General features: G+C 39.3%; 1 protein-coding gene across 3 annotated transcripts in view; it reads left to right on the forward strand.

Annotated features, from left to right (window-relative positions):
• TEC (tec protein tyrosine kinase) overlaps window positions 1-25,897 on the forward strand; it is a 140,149-nt gene that overhangs the window by 15,186 nt on the left and 99,066 nt on the right. The window contains exon 1 of one of the 3 annotated variants that reach the window (XM_033214740.1): window positions 11,719-11,782. The exons of the other annotated variants lie outside the window; for them this stretch is intronic. Within the exon in view, the coding sequence (XP_033070631.1) occupies window positions 11,759-11,782 (24 nt within the window). The 5' untranslated portion in view covers window positions 11,719-11,758. Of the gene's footprint in view, window positions 1-11,718; window positions 11,783-25,897 lie in introns of those variants that run through there. 3 annotated transcript variants of the gene reach the window in all.

Below are 25,897 nucleotides of genomic sequence, written 5' to 3' on the forward strand. Positions count from 1 at the left end.
GTAACCTACTCCTAGCTTCCCTTTGCCACTTCTAGGGCATCACTTTTCTGCCTTCATGCAAAACCCCTTTGTCCTTTAGGGTTCAAACCATTCATGCAGATACCCTCCTTGTCTCTCCTTTTGCCACCAAGCTCTTCGTCATTCTCCCTGATTGACTCACCTGGTTCATGGTCATCTCCCAGCTTGGCTATCTCTACATTCATAGATACAACCAACTTTTTATGTTTGCATTAATTGTGTAGTTGTCTTGGGGATAGTTAACGGGAGTTGTTAATCATGACAGGAGTGGAAAATAAGGGAGACTTCATAAAAGAGATTACCTATGATCAGGGCCTTGAAAAATGAATAGGATTTCAACAGGTGGATAAAGAGGGAAGAGCCTTCCAGAGAGAACAACTCGAGCAGATACATAGGGATATGAAAAGGCCTGGTATGTTTGTTTGCTTGAGTCCTGGGACACAAGTGGTAGGAAAGGAAAAGGGAACTCAGATTGAACTGGACATGATTAGGCCAGGCTCGGTGGCTCACGCCTATAATCCCAGCACTTTGGGAGGCCTAGGCGGGTGGATCACCTGAGGTCAGGAGTTCAAAACCAGCCTGGTCAGCATGATGAAATCCCATCTCTACTAAAACTATAAAAGTTAGCTGGGTGTGGTGGCGCATGCCTGTAGTCCCAGCTACCTGGGAGGCTGAGACAGGAGAATTGCTTGAACCTGGGAGGTGGAGGAGGTTGCAGTGAGCGGAGATTGTGCCACTGCACTCCAGCCTGGGTGACAGAGTGAGACTCTGTCTCAAAAAAAAAAAAAAAAAAAAAAAAGAATTGGACATGATTACATTTATTTAGGATTGAGGAATGACCCTAAGGAGTATGCAGGTGGAAGAATGCAAGAGAAAGAACAGAAAGAAGAGGGGAATGATGATCTTTTAAATGACAAGATCAAAACTTTATTAGAGTGATTGTAAAAGGTGAGGAGGAGTAATTAAAACAGTTTAAGAAAGCTCATGATAAGACTGCGGGTTTTAGTGAGAGGAGATAGTAGAAGAAGAGGTGGAAGGATTTTCAGGACAGAGTAGTTATGAGGGAGCAGGGAGAAGGGCAGAGGATATGAGACAGGACAGCTGCTGCTTAGGAGCGGGGACAGATTTGAGGCGCTGCCGGCATGATGGGAGATTTTGAAAGGGTAGGATGCCAGGAGACGACAGCTACATACTAGATATGAATCAAGTTACTTAGCCTTTTTATTGCCTTATGAATAAAAAGTAAGATAACTTCTGTATTTCACGATAGTAAAAATGACTTACATTATGTAAGCCTCAGATGTTTCCCAAACTGTGTTTTATAGACTACAACTCTGGGAGATATTAACGAGGTTCAGGGGAAATAGAGTAAGTTCTATGATCGAATGAGGTTGGGAAGTGCTGCATTCTACATGATTCACCTATTAAAGCCTCTGAGACATGCATACAAGGGACGAATTTGATCTTGTTTAACCCAGCTTTTCCCAAATATACTTGTCCATTCATTCATTTGTTCATTATTCAACAAACATGCAGTAAACGCATGCTATGATAGTATGTTTTGAGTACTCTGGTGGCCAATGGTCCTAGAGTAGAGAATAAAGTCACCCAGTGTTCCTACACTTATGAGATTATGGTCTGATATAAGCACATGTTGTCATCCCACAGCTCCTAGTGTTCTGAGGAACATGATTTGGGAAGCCTTGAGTTAAGGTATTTAATATTCCTTTTTCTGCTCTGGAATGGAATGATGTAGAGTGATTGTCGGCCTGTATCTCTGCCTTTATGTCTCTATCTTACGTCCGTACCTCTACCTCTTCACAGAATGTTTCTTGGACCTGCTGCCTTGGGCATGGATAGAGCTGATGACAAGGACACTTTCAGGTCTGGGAAGTTGCTGACTCACCCAAGATCACCCAGCTAGATAGTTGCAGAACCAGGGACAGAACCCAGTTCTTCTGGCTCTAGGTTCTGGTTCTGTGCTCATTTCTTTCTTGGTAAGAAGGAACAACTTGAAATGCCTGAAAATTAAAAAAAAAAAAAAAAAAAAATTAAGCAGCCTCAACAGACTCAGTGAGATACTGTGGCTTTTGCCAATTTAATCAACAATAGCAGGGTTGACTTTAGTATCAGCAGCACCACCACCACTACCACTATTGTCGTCATCACTAATGCTGAGTAATTACTATAATCCAGGTGCCATATGAAGCACTTTATGTATATTTGCTTATTTAATTCTTACAACTCTAAGAAGTCATAATTATTACCCTATTTTATAAATGAGGAAGCGAGCTCAGACAGGTAATTGTTGGTGTTTATATAACTAATAAGGAGCAGAGCAAAGCTTCCATTCTAGGCTGTTTTCAGAGTCCAGGCTGTGAACTGCATTCTGTTATCTAGTGAAATGTTTTTTCTGCTTTAGTATTTTCCTCTCAGAATCAGTTGGTCTTTTCTCCCTTACATTATAGCTTGCCTTGCTTCTTCCTCTTTGTAAAAACCAGATCTTAGAAAGGATCTGATGTATTTGTTTATTCTATGTCAGGTAACATTAATCCAATATTTACTTCTACTATTTCTTCTCTCTAAAACCCATAGTCTTATTATGAGCTTTCTGAAACCATTTTAATTACTCCTCCTCCTCTTTTGCAATCACCCCAATAAAGTTTTGATCTTGTCATTTACAATATCATCCCACCCCTCTTCTTTCTGTAATAAAGGCTGTTCTTTCTCTTATGTTCTTCCACTTGCATACTCCTTAGAGTTATCCCTCAATCATAAGTAAATCAAATCATGTCCAATTCAATCTGAGTATTTAATGAATATTATGTGAAGGAACTGCTTTAGGAGCTGAGGACCCCGTGGTGAATACACAGACCAGGTTCCTTTCCTGTGAAACTTACAACCAGTGGGGAGAGTGCACAATAAAAACAACACATAATCAAGAAAAATGTCGCACAGTGATAAGTACCATGGAAATAATTAAAACAGGATAACGTAGTGAGAGTAACTGGCTGTCTACTTTAGATTGGGTAGTTAAGAGAAGGTCTTTTGTTTGTGGAAGTGACATTTAAACTAAAATTTGGGTTATAAGAAGGAACTGGCAAGAGAGAAATGGGTAAAGAGGAGGGAGAAAGAAATGGAGTGCTCTTCCAGGTAGAGAGAACATCATGTGCCAAGACCCCAGCCATGAGTTTGCTGTATTTGAAGAATAGGAAGAAGGCTGGTGTGGTTGAATCATAGTGGGCCACTGGGGAGTGGTACTAGATGTGGCTAGAGAAGTAGGTCATACACTATGTTAAGGAGTGTGGGTTTTAGCAGGTAGCCGTTGGAGGATTTTAGCAGGGCTAATGACACAGACTGATTTATGTTTTTTAATGATTGTATTTACTGATGCATGGAAACATGATTATAAGGAGATAAGAAGGAAGTAGTGAGACCCGTTAGGAGGATATTCCAGTAGCTCTGGCAAGGAATAATGATGGCTATATCAGTTATTGCCACAGTAACCCTGTGTGACAAACAGTCCCATACATTCAGCAGCATACAACAATTAGGATTTATTTTTTCTCATGAGTATAGTATGTCTGGGTAATTCTGCTGATCTTGGCTGGGATTGGTTGATCTTAGTTGGGCTTGCCTGTGTGTCTGTGATCCACTGTGGGTCAGGTAGGCAGCTCTGCAATATTGCCTGGGTTCTCTGATATGTTTGAGGGGCCAGCTGGCTGTCAACTGGTATAGGGATGGTCTCAGCTGAGATGTCTGGATCAACTCTGCTCTCCTCCGTTTGTACATTACATCCCTCTAGTAGGCTAGTTTGGGCTTACCCTCAGGCTGGCCAGTTGTATTCTCATGGTGATCACAAAGAAGCAAGAGAGGAAGTAGAAACAAACACACACGTTTTAAAGCGTCAGCTTGTGTCAAGTTTGCTAGTGTCCCATAGGTCAAAGTAAGTTACATAGGTATATCCACAGTCAGTGTGGGAGGGCATTGCCAAAGGACAGGGATTCAGACAGGTGTGAAAAGATACAAGGAGATATGAAAAATTGGGGCCATTACTCCAATCAGTCTGTTGCACTAATGGGAGAGTAGTGAAGAATAAGAAACTTGAATAGGTTCAGAAAATATTTGGGGGTACAGTCCAAAGAACATGCTGATGAATTAGATTTGAGTATGAGAGAAAAGAATGAATCAGAGATAATGCCTAGATACTTGGCTGAGCAGCTGGGGAGATGGCGAGGCCATTTACTTGGATACTGGATGAAGAGCAAAATTTAGGGGACTATCTAGAGCTCTGTGTTAAGTGGTGTTATGTTTGAGATACCTGCTAGATATTTAAATAAAGATGTCAGGTTTGCAGTTGGATACAGCAATCTGAGGTTCCGGAGAATGTCAAAGCTAAAGATGTAGATTTTGGAGTTATCAACCTATAGATGGCTCAGCTGGAATTCCAGGATGCATGCCTTGGCTAGGATCTACTGAAATGCATCAGCCAATCACCCTGAAGTCTTCTAGTCTATGCGTAACTGATAAGACTCACATTGTGCGTTGAATGTGCTTTTCTATTTCACTCATTTAAAATATTAGTGTCTACTTGTATAATTTGTGCTGTGAACTGAAAACTACAATTGTCCCACTCTGCCATGTACAGCCTTCTGATTTGGCAGAAATAATACTGAAATACTATAAGTAAGTAATTCTTAGTTATAGTAATCTGAGACGTTTCAGCTCAGGGTTAGCAGAAAGATCATGAAGTCAAGAAGCAGGGCTTAAAGCAGATGAAGTTGGAATCTCCAAAGGTAATTACTTCCTGTGTGAAGCCATAGGTCTTTGGGACTGTTTCCTGTTACTTTGGGCCATTCAGCCAAGTACACCATAAAATACTTGGCCTATCAGGAAGGCACATATTAGCATTTAAAAATTTTTACAAATGTGCTGTTTAAATTATATTACACAATATTACTATTAACATAAGATTTACATATCTGTCACATATTGGAGAGTATATCTTAAACTGAATTTCACTCAAGTTTTGCCAGAAGTGGTCTTGAGATAATATTTAACAGATACAGACTAAGGATCATATTCCTGATTTACCTATTTCTGTACTTTATTCCTATTTCTTGAGTTAACCAGATAGTAACCTATTTAACCCAGCCCAGGTAGGAATGCCTTTACTAAGGCTTTATTTACTAAGCCGTTGTGAAATGTTAATATAAGAAGTAGCCTGTTGAGGAATGCTTTTGTAATTTCTGTCCAAACTGCTATCGAAGATATTGTGTAATATCTTTCATTATCTTTTATAATCCCACAAACTAGTTTCTCTTTGGAGTTTAGTGACAGGGAAAATTTTTCTTTTGATAAGCTGGTGTGTATCTTATCATAAACATTATTATACTATGAAGCATTCAAAAAATTATTTAATCCTTGATATTTTGAGAAGCTCCAAGCTTAACACACAATTACACAAAATGTTTCAGATTTCTGGTTTTCAGTGTGTAGTAGAATTGAAGCATATATGAATTAGGGGAGTTCAACTCTGTGGGCCAGCCATAAAAAAGAAAGAGGAGACAGAAAGAGAGAGAGAAAGAACAATGTAAAGAGTGCAGGTGACCCTATTCATCTTTCCACCTGATGAGTATACACCCCAGAAGGGGTGTGTGCTGGAGGCATATGAACCTACTGCCCTCTTAGTCTGCCTAAGTCTGCAGTGGATTTCCATGAGCATCTCACAGTGCTCAATGTGATTTGTGGTTAAAGATACATATCTTTTTTTTTTTTTTTTATTATACTTTAAGTTCTAGGGTACATGTGCATGACGTTTATATCATGTATAACTCCCCAATGCAATCCCTCCCTCCTCCCCCCTCCCCATGATAGGCCCCAGTGTGTGATGTTCCCCTTCCCGAGTCCAAGTGATCTCATTGTTCAGTTCCCACCTATGAGTGAGAACATGCGGTGTTTGGTTTTCTCTTCTTGTGATAGTTTGCTAAGAATGATGGTTTCCAGCTGCATCCATGTCCCTACAAAGGACGCAAACTCATCCTTTTTGATGGCTGCATAGTATTCCATGGTGTATATGTGCCACATTTTCTTAATCCAGTCTGTCACAGATGGACATTTGGGTTGATTCCAAGTCTTTGCTATTGTGAATAGTGCCGCAATAAACAAACGTGTGCATGTGTCTTTGTAGTAGAGTAATTTATAATCCTTTGGGTATATACCCAGTAGTGGGATGGCTGGGTCATATGGTACATCTAGTTCTAGATCCTTGAGGAATCGCCATACTGTTTTCCATAATGGTTGAACTAGTTTACAATCCCACCAACAGTGTAAAAGTGTTCCTATTTCTCCACATCCTCTCCAACACCTGTTGTTTCCTGACTTCTTAATGATTGCCATTCTAACTGGTGTGAGATGGTATCTCATTGTGGTTTTGATTTGCATTTCTCTGATGGCCAGTGATGATGAGCATTTTTTCGAAAAAAAGATACATATCTTTTTATACAAACTGACCTCTAGGCCCATGCCAGATACTTTAGTCCTAAACCAAAAAACCCAAAATTGATTCTTCTGTGGGCTGGATTGTTTGCAAAAAGGCCTGCATCATTCCCCTCCCAGTGTCTGCTCACCTTGAGTAGTCGCCACCCATACTGATGCTGGGCTTGGTCATGTGACTTGTTTTGGCCAGTGAAACAAGAGCAAATAAATGTAAAGCATTCAGAGATATGCAGTGTGCTGTGTCCTGGGGGCATGCTCTCTCTTACTGCACTTAGGACCCTGAGGACTATAGGAGCAAGCCCAAATTGTCCTGTTCAAGAGGCCACATGTGCCCTGGCTGATAGCTTATAAGTGCCAGAAGTGTGAATGAGGCCACCCTAGATATCCAGGCTAGGAAAGCCCAACCGACCTGCAGAATCATGAGAAACAATATGCTTTTATTATTTGTACACCACTCATTATGGAGTGGGTTTTGTTTTTCTTCTAATCAAAAGCTAACTGATAGAAATTCCAGTGCTTCTGGACACTTCTGCTGATACCGTGTTGTACATATCCAGAGAGAGTGTGTCAGTCTGTAGTGTGACCTGTGTCTCCTGTGGAAGGCTCAAGGCTAATTGTGTTCAGTTTTGACCCTATGTGTTGACTAAGAACTAACCCCTGCATAAGTTTGAATTCCACTCTATTTTCTACTTTCTGCCTTTTGGTCTCTGACTCCTCCTTTAAATTTGCCATTTAAATCATTTTACAGAGTACAGTCTAGTGATTTTTACTATATTTATGATGTTATGCAGTCATCACCACTATCTAATTCCAGAAGATTTCCATTATCCCAGAAAGAAACCCCACACCTCCATATCAGTAACCTACTTTCTGCCTGTATGGATTTACCTACTCTAGACATTTTATGTAAAAGTAATCAGTACAACTTGTGGCCATTTGTATCTGGCTTCTTTTATACAACATGTTTTCAAGGTTCATTCAAGTTGTACCATATATCGGTATTTCATTCCTTTTTAGGGTAGAATGATATAATATTTCATTGTATGAATATACAAATTTTGTTTATTCATTCATCAGTTGGCAGACATTGGGTTGTTTTCACTTTTTGGCTGTTGTGAGTAGTACTGCTATGAGCATTCATATACAAGTTTTTGTGTGAATGTGTTTTTAATTCTCTTGGGTATATACCTAGGAGTGGAAATGCTGAGTCATACGAAAATTCTATGTTTAACTTTTGAGGAACTGCCAAACTATTTTTCTCAGTGACTGTACCATTTTACATTTCCAGCAGCAATGTATGAGGGGTTCTGATTTCTCCACATTCTTGCTAATACTTGTTCAGTTTCTATTCTTTGGATTATATTCATCCTAGTATGTATGAAGTGGTGTCTCATGGTTTCAATTTGCATTTCCATAGTGACTAATGATGTTGAAAATGTTTTATATGTTTTTTGGCCATTCATATATGTTTTTGGAGAAATGTCTATTCAAATCCTTCACCCATTTTAACATTGGGTTGTCTTTTTCTTGTTTAACTGTAAGTGTTCTTTATATATTCTGGATACTAGACCCTTATCAGATACATCATTTGCAAATAGGTTTTTCATTCTGTGGGAGCTTTTTGTAACCTTCTTCAATAATGTCACACAAAAATTTTTAAGTTGATGAAGTCCTACTTACCTGTTTTTCTTTACTTGCTTATGCTTTTGATGTCATATTTAAGAAACCATTGCTTGATCTAAGGTCATGAAAATTTTTACCTATGTTTTCTTCTAAGAGTTTTACAATTTTAGTTATTTAATTAAATCTTTGATCCATTTTGAGTTAATTTTTGTGTATGGTGTGAGGTAGAGGTCCAAATTTATTTGTATCCAGTTATCCCTTTACCATTGTTGAAAATATTTTTCTTTCCCCATTGGATGGTATTGACATCTTGGTCAAAAATAATTGACCACAGTTGTGTGAATTTATTTCTGGACCCTTAATTCTGTAGTGTTGATCTATATATCTATCCTTATGGAGTACTACACAGTTTTGATTGCTATGCCATTATAGTAAATTTTGAAATTGGGAGTGTGAGTCCTCCAACTTTGTTCTTTTTTTTTAAGATTGTTTTGTCTATTAATTTTACTTGTCCAGTTCTGCAGAAAACGTTGTTGGGATTTTAATAGAGAATTCATTGAATCTGTAGATCCATTTGGGAAGCTTTGCCATTTTAACAATACCATGTCTTTCATCCATGAATGTGGGATGTCTTTCCTTATTTAGGTCTTTTTAAATTTATTTCCACAATGTTTTGTAGTTTGCCGTGCAAAATCTCATTCTTCCTTGGTTAAATTTTGTTCGTGTATTTTTAAAATTGAAACACGTCTCAATTTCTCTCTAAGTAGACAAGATAAAAATGATAAATCCATAAAAACAGTTTTTCTTTTTTTGAGATGGATCATCACTCTTGTTACACAGGCTGGAGTGCAGTGGCTTGATCTTGGCTCACTGCAATCTCTGCCTCCTGGGTTCAAGTGATTCTTGTGCCTCAGCCTCCCGAATAGCTGGGATTATAGGTGTGTGCCACCATGCCTGGATAATTTTGTATTTTTAATAGAGACGGGGTTTCACCATGCTGGTCAGGCCGGTCTCAAACTCCTGACCTCAAGTGATCTACCCTCCTTGGCCTCCCAAAGTGCTGGGATTACAGGCATGAGCCACCGTGCTTGGCCAAAAGTAAATGTTTTTAAATGTAGCTCTTCAGCTATTTTAATGTAGCCAGACTTTTTTCCTAGAAGTCTGAGAATAAGGATACTAGATTTCTAGTCTCAAAGGTATTATTGTTGTGTTTATAATTTTGGATATATTATCTCAGCATTTATTTATTCATTTATAAAACGGTACCTGCCAAAGTGCCATCTACTCCTGTCCATTTTAATGTTTAGCGATTAATAGTAATAGTAATGCTATGAAGATTAAGTTAAAACAGTAATACTGATAGTAAGCACTTAAATGACATCTATGTGCCAGGTAACTATTCTAAGTGTTTTCTGTGTATTAACTTATTTAATGAAATTAAATACTGAGTGGGGTGAAGCTTTAAAGGACTGTGTGATTTTGTGTGTGTGTGTGTGTGTGTGTTTGTGTGTATGTGTGTGTGTGTCCATGAAGTCTATTTGGAAAACTCATAATTTTAATCTAGAGTTCTCAAACAATAGTTATAGTCAATGCTTAATTTTTTTTTTTTTTTTTTTTTTTTTCCGGAGAAGGAGTCTCGCTCTGTCACCAGGCTGCAGTGCTGTGGCGTGATCTTGGCTCACTGCAACCTCCGACTCCTTGGTTAAAGCGATTCTCCTGCCTCAGCCTCCTGAGTAGCTGGCATTACAGACACACACCACCATGCCCAGCGAATTTTTGTATTTTTAGTAGAGACGGGGTTTCACCATGTTGGCCAGATGGTCTCAATATCCTGACCTCGTAATACTCTTGCCTCGGCCTCCGAAAGTGCTGAGGTTACAGGCGTGAGCCACCATGCCTGGTCTAATTTTTAAAGATGAAGGTACTGATAACTGTATTAATGAAAAAAGGGAGGGAGGTGATATCTCTCAACTCTGCTTGTTTGGGGCTTGAAGTATTTCACCTCTCAATTGAGAAGTTTGAATCCAATGATCCCTAATCTTAGGGTGCCCAGCTCTCATAGTCAGCTATCTAATGGCTGAGATACAATATCTCTCTGTCCTATGTGTGGTATTTGAGAAGAAGGATGTTGCAGGGGAAGGCTCTTTGAGGAATTAGATCAAAACTCCACAGAAGTATGAGCTTGGGGAAGGCAGGGCTTGTGTTTTCCATGTTGAATGTTGTATCCCTGTCACAGTACCTGATATACAGTAGAGTTTAAATAAAATATTTGCTTGAAAAATAAGTGAAGAAATAAACATAAGACTGCAAAGAAGTCATTTTGGGTTTGATATGGTTTGGTTGTGTTGCCACGCAAATCTTATCTTGAATTCTCGTGTGTCGCGGGAGGGACCCAGTGGGAAGTAATTGAATCATGGGGGCAGGTCTTTCCGATGCTGTTCGTGTGATAGTGAATAAGTCTACAAGATCTGGTGGTTATAAAAAGGGGAGTTTCCCTGCACAAGCGCTTCTCTCTTTGCCAGCCACCATCCACGTAAGATGTGACCTGCTTCTCCTTGCCTTCCACCATGATGGTGAGGCTTCCCCAGCCACGTGGAACTGTAAGTCCAATTAAACATCTTTCCTTTGTAAATTGCCCAGTCTTGAGTATGTCTTTATCATACAGTGTGAAAATGGACTAATACACAGTTTTAGTTTCTTTTTAATAGTAGAAATGTGTATATGTAGATTGAGTGTGGGGAAAGGAAGGAATATTAAAATGGATATATTTAAATTAATAGAAGTTGTTTTTTACTTTTTGATTTCTTCATACTCAGCTTGTATTTCACAACACTGAGCCGTTGACCTGGGATGTGCCTTTGCCTCACCATCTACCAACTTACTCAGCTTTTTAGCCCAGCCCAGGCATCATTGTTGCTGTTCATCTACCTCTTTTTTTTTTTTTTTTTTTTTTTTAATTTAAGTTCTAGGGTACATGTGCACAACATGTAGGTTTGTTATATAGGTATACATGTGCCATGTTGGTTTGCTGCACCCATCAACTCGTCATTTACATTAGGTGTTTCTCCTAATGCTATTCCTCCCCCAGCCCCCCACCCCCCAGCAGACCCCAGCGTGTGATGTTCCCCACCCTGTGTCCAAGTGTTCTCATTGTTCAATTCCCACCTAAGAGTGATCTTTCCACCTCTTATCTCCAGGCAGAGTTGAAGCTTGTAACCATCTGTGGTCTAGCACTGATCCCATGGTAATGAAATTGTTAGCTTCTGTCTTGTCTGTCCCTTTTACTAGGGTATGAGTATCTTAATGACCATATTTTATGTTTTATTTGATAACATATCTGACATTTAGCAGGTGTTCAGTTAGCAGTTGTTGAGTGTGTAAATGTGAGCCAATACAGAATAAAGACGAGGCAATGACCATTGACCAATTGCTTTCCTGAGTGTTTGCTGTGTGTAAGGAATTGTATGTGCATTTCTCTTACTTCTCATGACAATCCTTTAGGGTTGGTATCATCATCATCCTCATTTTACCGATAAGAGAGTAGTCTTGGAGGGAGCAAGATGGCCGAATAGGAACAGCTCCAGTCTCCAACTCCCAGCACGAGCGACACAGAAGACCGATGATTTCTGCATTTTCAACTGAGGTACTGGGGTCAGCTCACTAGGGAGTGCCAGACAATCGGTGCTGGTCAGTTGCTGCAGCTCGACCAGCGAGAGCTGAAGCAGGGCTAGGCATCGCCTCACCTGGGAAGCGCAAGGGGGAAGGGAATCCCTTTTCCTAGCCAGGGGAACTGAGACACACAACACCTGGAAAATCGGGTAACTCCCACCTCAATACTGCGCTTTAAGCAAATGGGCACACCAGGAGAATATATCCCACACCTGGCCGGGAGGGTCCCACGCCCACAGAGCCTCCCTCATTCCTAACACAGCAGTCTGCGATCTAACCGTAAGGCAGCAGCGAGGCTGTGGGAGGGGCGCCCGCCATTGCTGAGGCTTAAGTAGGTAAACAAAGCCGCTGGGAAGCTCGAACTGGGTGGAGCTCACAGCAGCTCAAGGAAACCTGCCTGTCTCTGTAGACTCCACCTCTGGGGACAGGGCACAGTTAACAACAACAACAACAAAAGCAGCAGAAACATCTGCAGACGCAAACGACTCTGTCTGACAGCTTTGAAGAGAGCAGTGGATCTCCCAACACGGAGGCTGAGATCTGAGAATGGACAGACTGCCTGCTCAAGTGGGTCCCTGACCCCTGAGTAGCCTAACTGGGAGACATCCCCCACTAGGGGCAGTCTGACACCCCACACCTCACAGGGTGGAGTACACCCCTGAGAGGAAGCTTCCAAAGGAAGAATCAGACAGGTACACTCGCTGTTCAGCAATATTCTATCTTCTGCAACCTCTGCTGCTGATACCCAGGCAAACAGGGTCTGGAGTGGACCTCAAGCAATCTCCAACAGACCTACAGCTGAGGGTCCTGACTGTTAGAAGGAAAACTATCAAACAGGAAGGACACCTATACCAAAACCCCATCAGTACGTCACCATCATCAAAGACCAGAGACAGATAAAACCACAAAGATGGGGAAAAAGCAGGGCAGAAAAGCTGGAAATTCAAAAAATAAGAGCGCATCTCCCCCTGCAAAGGAGCGCAGCTCATCGCCAGCAACGGATCAAAGCTGGTCAGAGAATGACTTTGACGAGATGAGAGAAGAAGGCTTCAGTCCATCAAACTTCTCAGAGCTAAAGGAGGAATTACGTACCCAGCGCAAAGAAACTAAAAATCTTGAAAAAAGAGTGGAAGAATTGACAGCTAGACTAATTAATGCAGAGAAGGTCATAAACGAAATGACAGAGATGAAAACCATGACATGAGAAATACGTGACAAATGCACAAGCTTCAGTAACCGACTCGATCAACTGGAAGAAAGTGTATCAGCGATTGAGGATCAAATGAATGAAATGAAGCGAGACGAGAAACCAAAAGAAAAAGAAGAAAAAGAAATGAACAAAGCCTGCAAGAAGTATGGGATTATGTAAAAAGACCAAATCTACGTCTGATTGGGGTGCCTGAAAGTGAGGGGGAAAATGGAACCAAGTTGGAAAACACTCTTCAGGATATCATCCAGGAGAACTTCCCCAACCTAGTAGGGCAGGCCAACATTCAAATTCAGGAAATACAGAGAACGCCACAAAGATACTCCCCGAGAAGAGCAACTCCAAGACACATAATTGCCAGATTCACCAAAGTTGAAATGAAGGAAAGAATCTTCAGGGCAGCCAGAGAGAAAGGTCGGGTTACCCACAAAGGGAAGCCCATCAGACTAACAGCAGATCTCTCGGCAGAAACTCTCCAAGCCAGACGAGAGTGGGGGCCAATATTCAACGTTCTTCAAGAAAAGAATTTTCAACCCAGAATTTCATATCCAGCCAAACTAAGTTTCATCAGTGAAGGAGAAATAAAATCCTTTACAGATAAGCAAATGCTTAGAGATTTTGTCACCACCAGGCCTGCCTTACAAGAGACCCTGAAGGAAGCCCTAAACATGGAAAGGAACAACCGGTACCAGCCATTGCAAAAACATGCCAAAATGTAAAGACCATCGAGGCTCGAAGAAACTGCATCAACTAACGAGCAAAATAACCAGTTAATATCATAATGGCTGGATCAAGGTCACACATAACAATATTAACCTTAAATGTAAATGGCCTAAATGCTCCAATTAAAAGACACAGACTGGCAAACTGGATAAAGAGTCAAGACCCATCAGTCTACTGTATTCAGGAGACCCATCTCACATGCAGAGACATACATAGGCTCAAAATAAAGGGATGGAGGAAGATCTACCAAGCAAATGGAGAACAAAAAAAAGCAGGGGTTGCAATACTAGTCTCTGATAAAACAGACTTTAAACCCTCAAAGATCAAAAGAGACAAAGAAGGCCATTACATAATGGTAAAGGGATCCATTCAACAGGAAGAGCTAACTCTCCTAAATATATATGCACCCAATACAGGAGCACCCAGATTCATCAAGCAAGTCCTTAGAGACTTACAAAGAGACTTAGACTCCCATACAATAATAATGGGAGACTTCAACACTCCACTGTCAACATTAGACAGATCAACGAGACAGAAAGTTAACAAGGATATCCAGGAATTGAACTCATCTCTGCACCAAGCGGACCTAATAGACATCTATAGAACTCTCCACCCCAAATCAACAGAATATACATTCTTCTCAGCACCACATCGCACTTATTCCAAAATTGACCACATAATTGGAAGTAAAGCACTCCTCAGCAAATGTAAAAGAACAGAAATTATAACAAACTGTCTCTCAGACCACAGTGCAATCAAACTAGAACTCAGGACTAAGAAACTCAATCAAACCGCTCAACTACATGGAAACTGAACAACCTGCTCCTGAATGACTACTGGGTACATAACGAAATGAAGGCAGAAATAAAGACGTTCTTTGAAACCAATGAGAACAAAGACACAACATACCAGAATCTCTGGGACACATTAAAGCAGTGTGTAGAGGGAAATTTAGAGCACTAAATGCCCACAAGAGAAAGCAGGAAAGATCTAAAATTGACACTCTAACATCACAATTAAAAGAACTAGAGAGGCAAGAGCAAACACATTCAAAAGCTAGCAGAAGGCAAGAAATAACTAAGATCAGAGCAGAACTGAAGGAGATAGAGACACAAAAAACCTCCAAAAAATCAATGAATCCAGGAGTTGGTTTTTTGAAAAGATCAACAAAATTGACAGACTGCTAGCAAGACTAATAAAGAAGAAAAGAGAGAGGAATCAAATAGACGCAATAAAAAATGAAAAAGGGGATATCACCACTGACCCCACAGAAATACAAACAACCATCAGAGAATACTATAAATGCCTCTACGCAAATCAACTAGAAAATCTAGAAGAAATGGATAATTTCCTGGACACTTACACTCTCCAAGACTAAACCAGGAAGAAGTTGAATCCCTGAATAGACAATAGCAGGCTCTGAAATTGAGGCAACAATTAATAGCCTACCCACCAAAAAAAGTCCAGGACCAGATGGATTCACAGCTGAATTCTACCAGAGGTACAAGGAGGAGCTGGTACCATTCCTTCTGAACGATTCCAATCAATAGAAAAAGAGGGAATCCTCCCTAACTCATTTTATGAGGCCAACATCATCCTGATACCAAAGCCTGGCAGAGACACAAAAAAAAGAGAATTTTAGACCAATATCCCTGATGAACATCGATGCAAAAATCCTCAATAAAATACTGGCAAACCGGATTCAGCAGCACATCAAAAAGCTTATCCACCATGATCAAGTGGGCTTCATCCCTGGGATGCAAGGCTGGTTCAACATTCCCAAATCAATAAACGTAATCCAGCATATAAACAGAACCAAAGACAAGAACCACATGATTATCTCAATAGATGCAGAAAAGGCTTTTGACAAAATTCAACAGCCCTTATGCTAAAAACGCTCAATAAATTCGGTATTGATGGAACGTACCTCAAAATAATAAGAGCTATTTACGACAAACCCACAGCTAATATCATACTGAATGGGCAAAAACTGGAAAAATTCCCTTTGAAAACTGGCACAAGACAGGGATGCCCTCTCTCACCACTCCTATTCAACATAGTGTTGGAAGTTCTGCCTAGGGCAATCAGGCAAGAGAAAGAAATCAAGGGTATTCAGTTAGGAAAAGAAGAAGTCAAATTGTCCCTGTTTGCAGATGACATGATTGTATATTTAGAAAACCCCATTGTCTCAGCCCAAAATCTCCTTAAGCTGATAAGCAACTTCAGCAAAGTCTCAGGATACAAAATTAATGTGCAAAAAATCACAAGCATTCTTATACAGCAGTAACAGACAAACAGAGAGCCAAATCAGGAATGAACTTCCATTCACAATTGCTTCAAAGAGAATAAATACCTAGGAATCCAGCTTACAAGGGATGTAAAGGACCTCTTCAAGGAGAACTACAAACCACTGCTCAGTGAAATCAAAGAGGACACAAACAAATGGAAGAACATACCATGCTCATGGATAGGAAGAATCAATATCGTGAAAATGGCCATACTGCCCAAGGTAATTATAGATTCAATGCCATCCCCATCAAGCTACCAATGAGTTTCTTCACAGAATTGGAAAAAAGGCTTTAAAGTTCATATGGAACCAAAAAAGAGCCCGCATTGCCAAGACAATCCTAAGTCGAAAGGACAAAGCTGGAGGCATCACGTTACCTGACTTCAAACTATACTACAAGGCTACAGTAACCAAAACAGCATGGTACTGGTACCAAAACAGAGATATAGAGCAATGGAACAGAACAGAGTCCTCAGAAATAATACCACACATCTACAGCCATCTGATCTTTGACAAACCTGAGAGAAACAAGAAATGGGGAAAGGATTCCCTATTTAATAAATGGTGCTGGGAAAATTGGCTAGCCATAAGTAGAAAGCTGAAACTGGATCTTTTCCTTACTCCTTATACAAAGATTAATTCAAGATGGATTAGAGACTTAAATATTAGACCTAATACCATAAAAACCCTAGAAGAAAACCGAGGTAATACCATTCAGGACATAGGCATGGGCAAGGACTTCATGTCTAAAACACCAAAAGCAATGGCAGCAAAAGCCAAAATTGACAAATGGGATCTCATTAAACTAAAGAGCTTCTGCACAGCAAAAGAAACTACCATCAGAGTGAATAGGCAACCTACAGAATGGGAGAAAATTTTTGCAATCTACTCATCGACAAAGGGCTAATATCCAGAATCTACAAAGAACTCAAAAAATATACAAGAAAAAAACAAACAACCCCATCAAAAAGTGGGCAAAGGATATGAACAGACATTTCTCAAAAGAAGACGTTCATACAGCCAACGACACATGAAAAAATGCTCATCATCACTCGCCATCAGAGAAATGCAAATCAAAACCACAATGAGATACCATCTCACACCAGTTAGAATCACAATCATTAAAAAGTCAGGAAACAACAGGTGTTGGAGAGGATGTGGAGAAATAGGAACACTTTTACACTGTTGGTGGGATTGTAAACTAGTTCAACCATTATGGAAAACAGTATGGCGATTCTCAAGGATCTAGAACTAGATGTACCATATGACCCAGCCATCCCACTACTGGGTATATACCCAAAGGATTATAAATCATGCTGCTATAAAGACACATGCACACGTATGTTTATTGCGGCACTATTCACAATAGCAAAGACTTGGAATCAACCCAAATGTCCATCAGTAACAGACTGGATTAAGAAAACGTGGCACATATACACCGTGGTATACTATGCAGCCATAAAAAAGGATGAGTTTGCGTCCTTTGTAGGGACATGGATGCAGCTGGAAACCATCATTCTTAGCCAACTATCTCAAGAGCAGAAAACCAAACACTGCATGTTCTGACTCATAGGTGGGAACTGAACAATGAGATCACTTGGACTCGAGAAGGGGAACATCACACACAGGGCCTATCATGGGGAGGGGGGAGGGGGAAGGGGGAGGGATTGCATTGGGAGTTATACTGGTATAAATGATGAATTGATGGGTGCTGACGAGTTGATGGGTGCAGCACACCAACATGGCACAAGTATACATATGTAACAAACCTGCACGTTATGCACATGTACCCTAGAACTTAAAGTATAATAAAAGAAAAAAAAAAAAAAAAGAAAGTAGTCTCTAAGGAACTAAGTAACGTGTGTAAAGTTATGCAGTGAATAAATTGCAAAGCTAAGATTTAGAGCCAGGTTAAGCAGACTTACCTGTTTAGGTTCCTTCCACTAAAATCAGGGTTCTTGGCCAGAAGTTCCAGTAAAAATAATGAGTGAAATAAGATACTGGACATCAGGTGACATCAGGATAAAAAAGATCTTCAGGATAATGTTTAAGGAACCATTGCTTATGTCTTCTCCAGTGGTGTCAGGAAATAGATTAAAAATTGGATCTTTTAATATATCAAAAGGTACAGTCCTGCCCTCTCAGTGGTTGAATTTTCTGTTTAACACAGTAGTAAAATGAGAAACAGTGGGTTTCTAGATCAAGCTACATAGAATAATTACATTTGGGGGCTAAAGACAACATTAGAGGTTATCAGCCTCAGCCCCATTAATCTTACAGATATCACAAGGCCCATAGAGTTTGTAAGTTTGGTCCTCAGTTGCTTTGTCAGTTAAGGGCAGAGAGTGTTCCTTTACATCATGAGGCTCACTTTATTATTAATAGAAAATTTAGAATTATGGTGGATAAAAACTTTTCATATTAAATAGATAAGAGCATGAGAGCTTGGTTGAAATACCATCACTTCACACATTGGAGATAGTATCTCTGAGCTTCTGGCTCCCCTCAGAAAGAAAGAACTTCCTGCATAGGACAGAATTCATCATCAAGGGCATCTCCGAGAAAAAATGATCCTGTAAGTTGTTTATTGACTTACGATTCCAAGACTTTGCTAATTTAAGATGCAAATGAATATACAATGGTCCCTCCTTATCTGTGTGACTTTTGAAATAAGAGTTTTCTTTCAAATTTGCCTAGTGATAGTAGGAGGAACTACAAATGGTGAAAGATCTGAAGTAGATGCTTCTGTTGCCTTTGAGATTTGGCTTCTGAAGTAAATACCAGCAAGCTAGATAAAGTGAAATCACTGTCATCCGATAAATACTTACCAAATACCCAATGTGTTTCAGGCAGTGTTCTGGGGGCTAGATCATGCCAAATATTATATTTTATTTTGTGTGGTTTGTGTAAGACAGAATACTCAGAAGGAAAAAAAGACTTGGAAATATACTTTTGAGAAATTGATATGTAACAGAATTGAGATTTATGTATACGTGTAATGTGTACACAAACATTTATTTTGTTGTGGGTCCATATTGCTTATATAAGTAAATTTGATTTTCAGAATTTCACACAGCACTGGAAGAAATTGGACATTGACTTATTTTACCAATATATTAAGACACTGTACATTACCACTTTTGTAGTCCTTAATAGATTGTAATGTCATATGTTGTTTTTAAGGTACTCTTTTCCCATTCTTCTCTAGAACAAAGATCATGTCTTGTTCATCTTTGTAACCACCTTAGTGCCTCATGCATGGTTCCTAATACATCATGACTGTGCAATAAATGTCAGAATGAATAATCATGAATGTCTCAAACTATTTCTGTGGACAAATTAGCTCATGAACTGAAAATGGTAAAAAGATGGTTGAGTGAAGAAGAGGAAACATTTGAGGGAAGGAAGAAAATTGACAAGGATAAGAGATGGATGAAACACGAATGAGGTGGCCAAGAATGCTATCATATATTATATGTCCCGGTAAACTTTTGCTGTGTTAGAAATCATCCAAGACTTAAAGGGATACAGCCATTTTATCACCCTCATGGATTCTGAAGGTTAAGAATTAGTGCACAGTGGGGATGTCAAGGCTCTTATCTTGGAAAACTTTAATGGCTGGGGGTGACTTGAACCACAAAGAGCTGGAATTATCTGAAGGTCTCTCACTCATGTGTCTGGCTTCTAGGCTGAGATGATTTGAAGGCGGGGCTCAGCAGTAATTCTGCAATAGAACTGTATGTGATTTCTCTACTTGCAGTGAGCTTTTCTCAGTATGGTGGCTGGGTTCAAAGAGGGAGAATAATCGAAGAGCTAGATGTCCAAAAAAATCAAGCAGGAGCTACTTGGGCTTTTATATCCTAGTCTCAGACATTTCTACTGTACTATATTAGTCAAAGGAGTCACAAGCCTACTGCAATTCAGGGGGAGGGGAGGTGACGTAGACCCATAAGAAGAGTGTCAATGAATTTACATGTATTTAAAAAACAGAAACAGCAGCACTACATATCATAAGTGGACCAGATAATGACAATGATGAATAGAGCAAAGAACAGGAAAGTTCATTATCAATTTACTTCGTCAGAGATGGGACATATGACAATGTCGTTAGATACTTTCCAAACAGTAGTTAGATTATGACATACATCCATGATACTTTTTGAGTGTAGTTTATAATTTTTATTTGTAACAAATCATCTATGAGAATGTTTTCTACGAAATTAGTGTTTTTAGCAGTTTTTTTTTTCCTGTTAGGGATCAGGTATGTAACAGCTGGCATTTCAGTTTTTGAACTTCTTCATTAACTGAGCTCCATAAGCTTTAGAAATAAGGGCAGATACTTGTCTGGTAAATGTGCCTTTATGATCTAGTGTGCTCTGCAGTTCCAGTTATGATGCTGACCTTTGGTAATCTTTCTAATGATTCTTTTATAAAAAGTCTGCAGTTTGAATATACTCACTTTGCCTGACTGCCCACTGTGCTTTGGCACTTTGTTGTTCTGTAGAGAATCTTCTTTCTAACATGATGTAGACTTGAGAAAGAACTTCAGCTTTCATGAACTTGAACGGGGAAATGGAAAGGACATAGAGGGAAGAGAGGAGTTATAATGAGGACAAATGTTGCATTAGACTGTGGTTTTATTTTGGGGAGCTAGAAATCACATATTCCTTTATGTCTGAGAAGAGGTAGTGCAGATTACATTAGCACAAGGCTCTGCTGGCTCACAAGAATCACTGGGACCATTGGAAGGTATTTGTGATGAAGTAGGTAGGGCAGTAATAATGGTCCTTGGGGACGTTGAGCCCACCCATCTTTTTCTTGCGTTATTTGTCTGCTTTGGTACTTTTTTCCACCTCCCTCTTTTCTCTTCCTTCTTTTACCCTTTTCTCTTTTTTCTTATCAACTCTGAAGTGTGTGACGACTGGGACATGGAAAACTATGTTATTCCTGTAAATATGTTTTAAACACTTTTTATTGTGGAAAATTTCAAACATAAATAGAAATAGGATGATATAAGGAACCCCTAGTTTTTATCACTAAACTTCAATAGTTATCAACTCATGAACAATTTTATTTTGTCTATACTCTTCCATACCCTTCAGATTAGGAAGTAAATCACAGACATTATTTTATCTGTGAATTTTTCAGTATGTATCTTTAAAAGATAAGAACTCTGAAAAATATAATCACCATACCAGCACACACACACACACACACTCTCACACACTCACAGCAAATCATAACCAAACACTGTCTTAATATCATTAAGTCCTGATATCATTAAACAAATATTACCCATTAACCTTAATATCATCAATATTGAGTTAGTATTCAAGTTGCCATAATTATCTCATACATTTCAGCTGAGAGGTCTCTTAAGACTAAATATATGTCAGACCCTCCTGAATCTCTTTTATTTTGTTCTTAAATTTTTTTGTTGTTGTTAAAGAAAGTTTATCATTTGTAAAAAAAAAAAAATTGAATGCACTAATGACTTGGACTCTTCATTCCTATTTTAAAAACATTGAGAAAAGAATATATAGACATGGATGACTGTTTCGTATTAAAAATAATTTAGAATACTGTGGCCAAGGAACAAACATTGGTATTTGGTGATCTTATGTATAATTTCCAAACATTCTTTACTCTGATGCTTTCTCCTAGTAAAAGGCACTGAAAATCGTTGTACCCACTGAGAAATTTGTTTTGTCTTATTTTCGCTTGTTATTGTTTCCCTCTGCAGTAGCAAGAAATAGACAAATATTCCTTTTATACAAGGAATTCCCTCATCAGAGGAGAATTGGTGTCAGAATTTGCCACTTAAAGAGAATCCAGTTACATTTCACAGTAAATAGTAAAAGAGAAAAAACCTGGTATGATTCAGGCTTTATCCTGAAAAATAAAGTGAAAATATGTTTATCTCATATTTTCTCTTGAGTAACTAACTCATAGAAAAAAGTGAATCTAATATTGTCTTGATATCATTTTCTGACAAAAATGTATGATTAAAATTTTGACTTCTTTTACGTGTGAGTTTGTCAGCACAATTTGAAAGAGAGCCTTTTTATTTTTTCAAAAGCATTAGAAAGTTTTACCAGTTTTTGCAATGGTTTTCCTGTTCCATAGAATAAATGTTAACCCACTGTAACAAAGGTATCATGATATGTAATTTCTAAAATAAGATAGAAACATACTTGTCTCTCACAAAGTAAGTGAACTAGTCTAGCCTCTGTTCCATGAAGTCATTCCAGGATCAGGTTCCATCTTGTTTCTTCCCCACCTTCGGAGTAATGCTGGTATGCATAAGGGAAGTTGAGTCTGCCAGTGGGAGGCTGGAAAATGCCCTAAATCCAGGGAAGTAGCTTGTCTTTAAGTTGAAAATGGCCTGGAAGGGGTACATATAACTTCTACCCCACATCCTTTTGACCTTAACTTAGTCAGATGGCCACATTTTACTGCAAAGAAGGCTGGGAAATATAAATCTATAAATGAATATATTCCAGCCTATGTGCAGAAAGAAGGGGAGAATGAATTGGTGTGTGGGGGTGTGCGTGGGGGGCGTGGGTGGGGAGAGGTAAGAAGCAGTCTGCCACAGTGTATCTTAATATTTTAATTATAAAAATTAGTCTGATTTTGACTCCCCTATTGTGTTGTTATTATTGTGTTTAACTAGCTAACTTTTTTTTTTTTTTGAGACGGAGTCTCCCTGTGTCGCCCAGGCTGGAGTGCGGTGGCCGGATCTCTGCTCACTGCAAGCTCCGCCTCCCGGGTTCACGCCATTCTCCTGCCTCAGCCTCCCGAGTAGCTGGGACTACAGGCGCCCGCCACCTCGCCCGGCTAGTTTTTTGTATTTTTAGTAGAGACGGGGTTTCACCATGTTAGCCAGGATGGTCTCGATCTCCTGACCTCGTGATCCACCCGCCTCGGCCTCCCAAAGTGCTGGGATTACAGGCTTGAGCCACCGCGCCCGGCTTAACTAGCTAACTTTAAGATCCTTATTTCCCAGTGTCATTGAGTGTGGTTGGAGTGGTTCTCCAACAGCACTTCTTGAAATGCCTCATCTTTGGAAGATTTGATATTTTATTTGCAATTGTATTGTTGACTGTTGCCTTTCTCATTCAGTGAGAGATGATGACAGCAAAGAAGCAAAACCTAGTAATGTGGAAAGGATACTTGACTGGGACCAAAGTGGTCAGTTGATTAATGGATATTTTAATATTATGAAAATTTTTGCTTCTCTCTAGAACCACTTAAATATGAATCTTCTGTATAATAAATAAGTTTGTTAGATTCTTGGAGGTATTGCACATAGTATCTTTTCTAAAGCTTCTTTCTGCATCCATTGCTCTTTTTATCTCCTTCTTTCTTATGAGAGGGGAGGCCCTCATTCCTGATTATAGCCAAAGACACACAGGGAAGACCTGCAGTGTGAGACCCAAACCTGTCTTAAAGGAGTTAAATCAGTGCATATATCTGCATATGGACAATAAGGAACAACTATTCCTAGGGCAGCACCTCTCAGTCTGTTTCTAGCTTCACGTGTCCCCTAATCCAATGCTATAATCACCTACCCTATGATAGTGGACTGGGGTGGGGAATATAGTATTAGGAGAGATGAGAAATCAGCCAGCCTTTCAACTTTTGCCTTTTGTCCCAAGAGGACTTCTCTTATACTCTCTTTAGATGCTCTTGGTAATGAAAGATAAGGGTTTTACTAGAGATCTCTTGGTGCTTGGATTCCTCACCGTGTCTACCTTCAACAGGTTAGCAGATGAATACTTAAAACGTTATAGCCTGCCTCATATCAACTGGCTGAAAGGAGAAATATATAAGACTTTAAGAAAATACAGGTTATCACATGTGCCTTTGTTTAATAGCTCAGGAAGAGAGAGGTGTACAGTGTTACTTCCTTCTGAGCACAAAAACATTGCCTAATCCTGGAATAGCTCCAATTCATGATGTTAAATGGGGAACCTAGAATGTACTCTATTTTGATTGAAGTCATCCTAGTATTTTTTTCCTTTGTTGTATTTCTGCTATGTAATCCCCTTTTACAAAAGAAAATTGGGGCTTTAAGCTTAGAGTATATGTTATAGAAGAGAATGTGGTAAGATTTATTCTTATATAATAACTACTCATTTTGGTACTTTTGAATTGATACTGTTGACAGGCACCACAGCATTTGATTTCTCAGATTAAGGTCAGTTTGATGTTTATTTGCACAAATTTCCTAAAATGGCAAACAAATAGTAACTTTGTCACAAACTTGTGATGAGATTGCAAATGGTAACTTTGTCATAAACCTGTGATGAGATGTGAAATAAGGTCACCTGTTCTGATGTAGAAGTTTGTGAACTGAGGGCTTTAACTAAGTTTTAATAATATTAGAACATCACCAAGTATTAGATTGAATTACATAATATTACTAATTCTATAGATAAATTATTGCTGGATATTGGCAAAATGTGGCACATAATATATGACTTAACCTAATGAGATGAGAATTTCAACAACCTCTAATCACTCTTTGCTTGCTCTTGTAAATAGTACATCCTTTCCCAACTCTGTTATCAGGGCCCTTTTTTTCTTATTTACTATAGTCCATTCCATAATATAATTTGGTAACTCACAGTCACTTTTATTTTCTTTTGTCTCTGATTTCCTTTCCCATTTAGCAGCTCTGTTCCCTTGACTTAAAATAGTATGAAAAGCCATATTGACTAGGATAGGCTGTTCTAGTCACCAGGTTTTTTTTTTTTTTTTTTAGTTATTATTTTCTCTCCTCTCTTTTTCTTTTTTCTTTTTTTTTTTTTTGAGACAGAGTCTCACTCCAACACCCAGGCTGAAGTGCCGTGGTGTGATCTCGGCTCACTGCAACCTCTGCCTCCCAGGTTCAAGCTGTTCTCATGCCTTAGCCTCCCGAGTAGCTGGGACTGCAGATGCATGCCACCACGCCTGTATTTTCAGTAGAGACAGGGTTTCACCATGTTGGCCAGGCTGGTCTCAAACTCCTGGCCTCCAGTGATCTGCCCACCTCAGCCTCCCAAGTGCTGGGATTACAGGTGTGTCACCGCACCTGGCCTATTTTCTTTTTTTAATTTTCTTTTTTAACTGACAAATAATAATTGTACATATTTGTGGGGTACGTAGTGATGTTTTGATACATACAATGCATAGCGATCAGATCAGGGCCATTGGCATATCCATAAAAAATTATTTGTTTTCAGGCAGAATCTCTCATGATGAAAAAGGTTTTAAGATCTATTGGCTAAAATTGCTGGACTGTGAAACTGCGTATTAGTCAGATATTCAGATTTGCAACGCTGGATAGACAGTATAACTTTGGTGGTTTGGGTTTCTCACTGGTGATACAGTGACAGTTTCCGTCGTCTACCTCGGAGTATTAGTGTTCAAAGACAATGTGTTAAAATGTTCAGACTTTCAGCAGTTAGCCGCTAAGGCAAAGGGAATAGTACTCTTGTGTTCAACTCCAATGAGACAGAGAAAAGGGGCTTATGTTGCAGTCGAGTTTTATTTTAAAAAGATGTTTGTAATCCTTAGTAACAGCCAGGAGAGAAAGCTGGAATCCTGAGTTTTGTTTCATCTTCATTTTAACATTTAGAACATCAAACCTATTATTTTCTTGCTCGGAGAGGACGTCTCCCTTCAGTTTTCGGATTGAGAGTTTGGTGTGGCTCTTAGTGATGCCCTGAAAGTCATAGGCTATCTCTGTTGAAATCTGGAGATTGAATCCAATTGCACTTAGCAATCTCCTAAACTAGGAGGCTGGAAGTGGTACCTCATTAAACTTTTTCCTTCCGTTCCACCTTCCTTTTCACTAGAGAAGTTGTATAGTGTAGTGAATAGTGTAG

This window comes from Trachypithecus francoisi, unplaced genomic scaffold, assembly GCF_009764315.1.
Source record: "Trachypithecus francoisi isolate TF-2019V2 unplaced genomic scaffold, Tfra_2.0 Lachesis_group1, whole genome shotgun sequence".
Classification (NCBI taxonomy): domain Eukaryota; kingdom Metazoa; phylum Chordata; class Mammalia; order Primates; family Cercopithecidae; genus Trachypithecus; species Trachypithecus francoisi.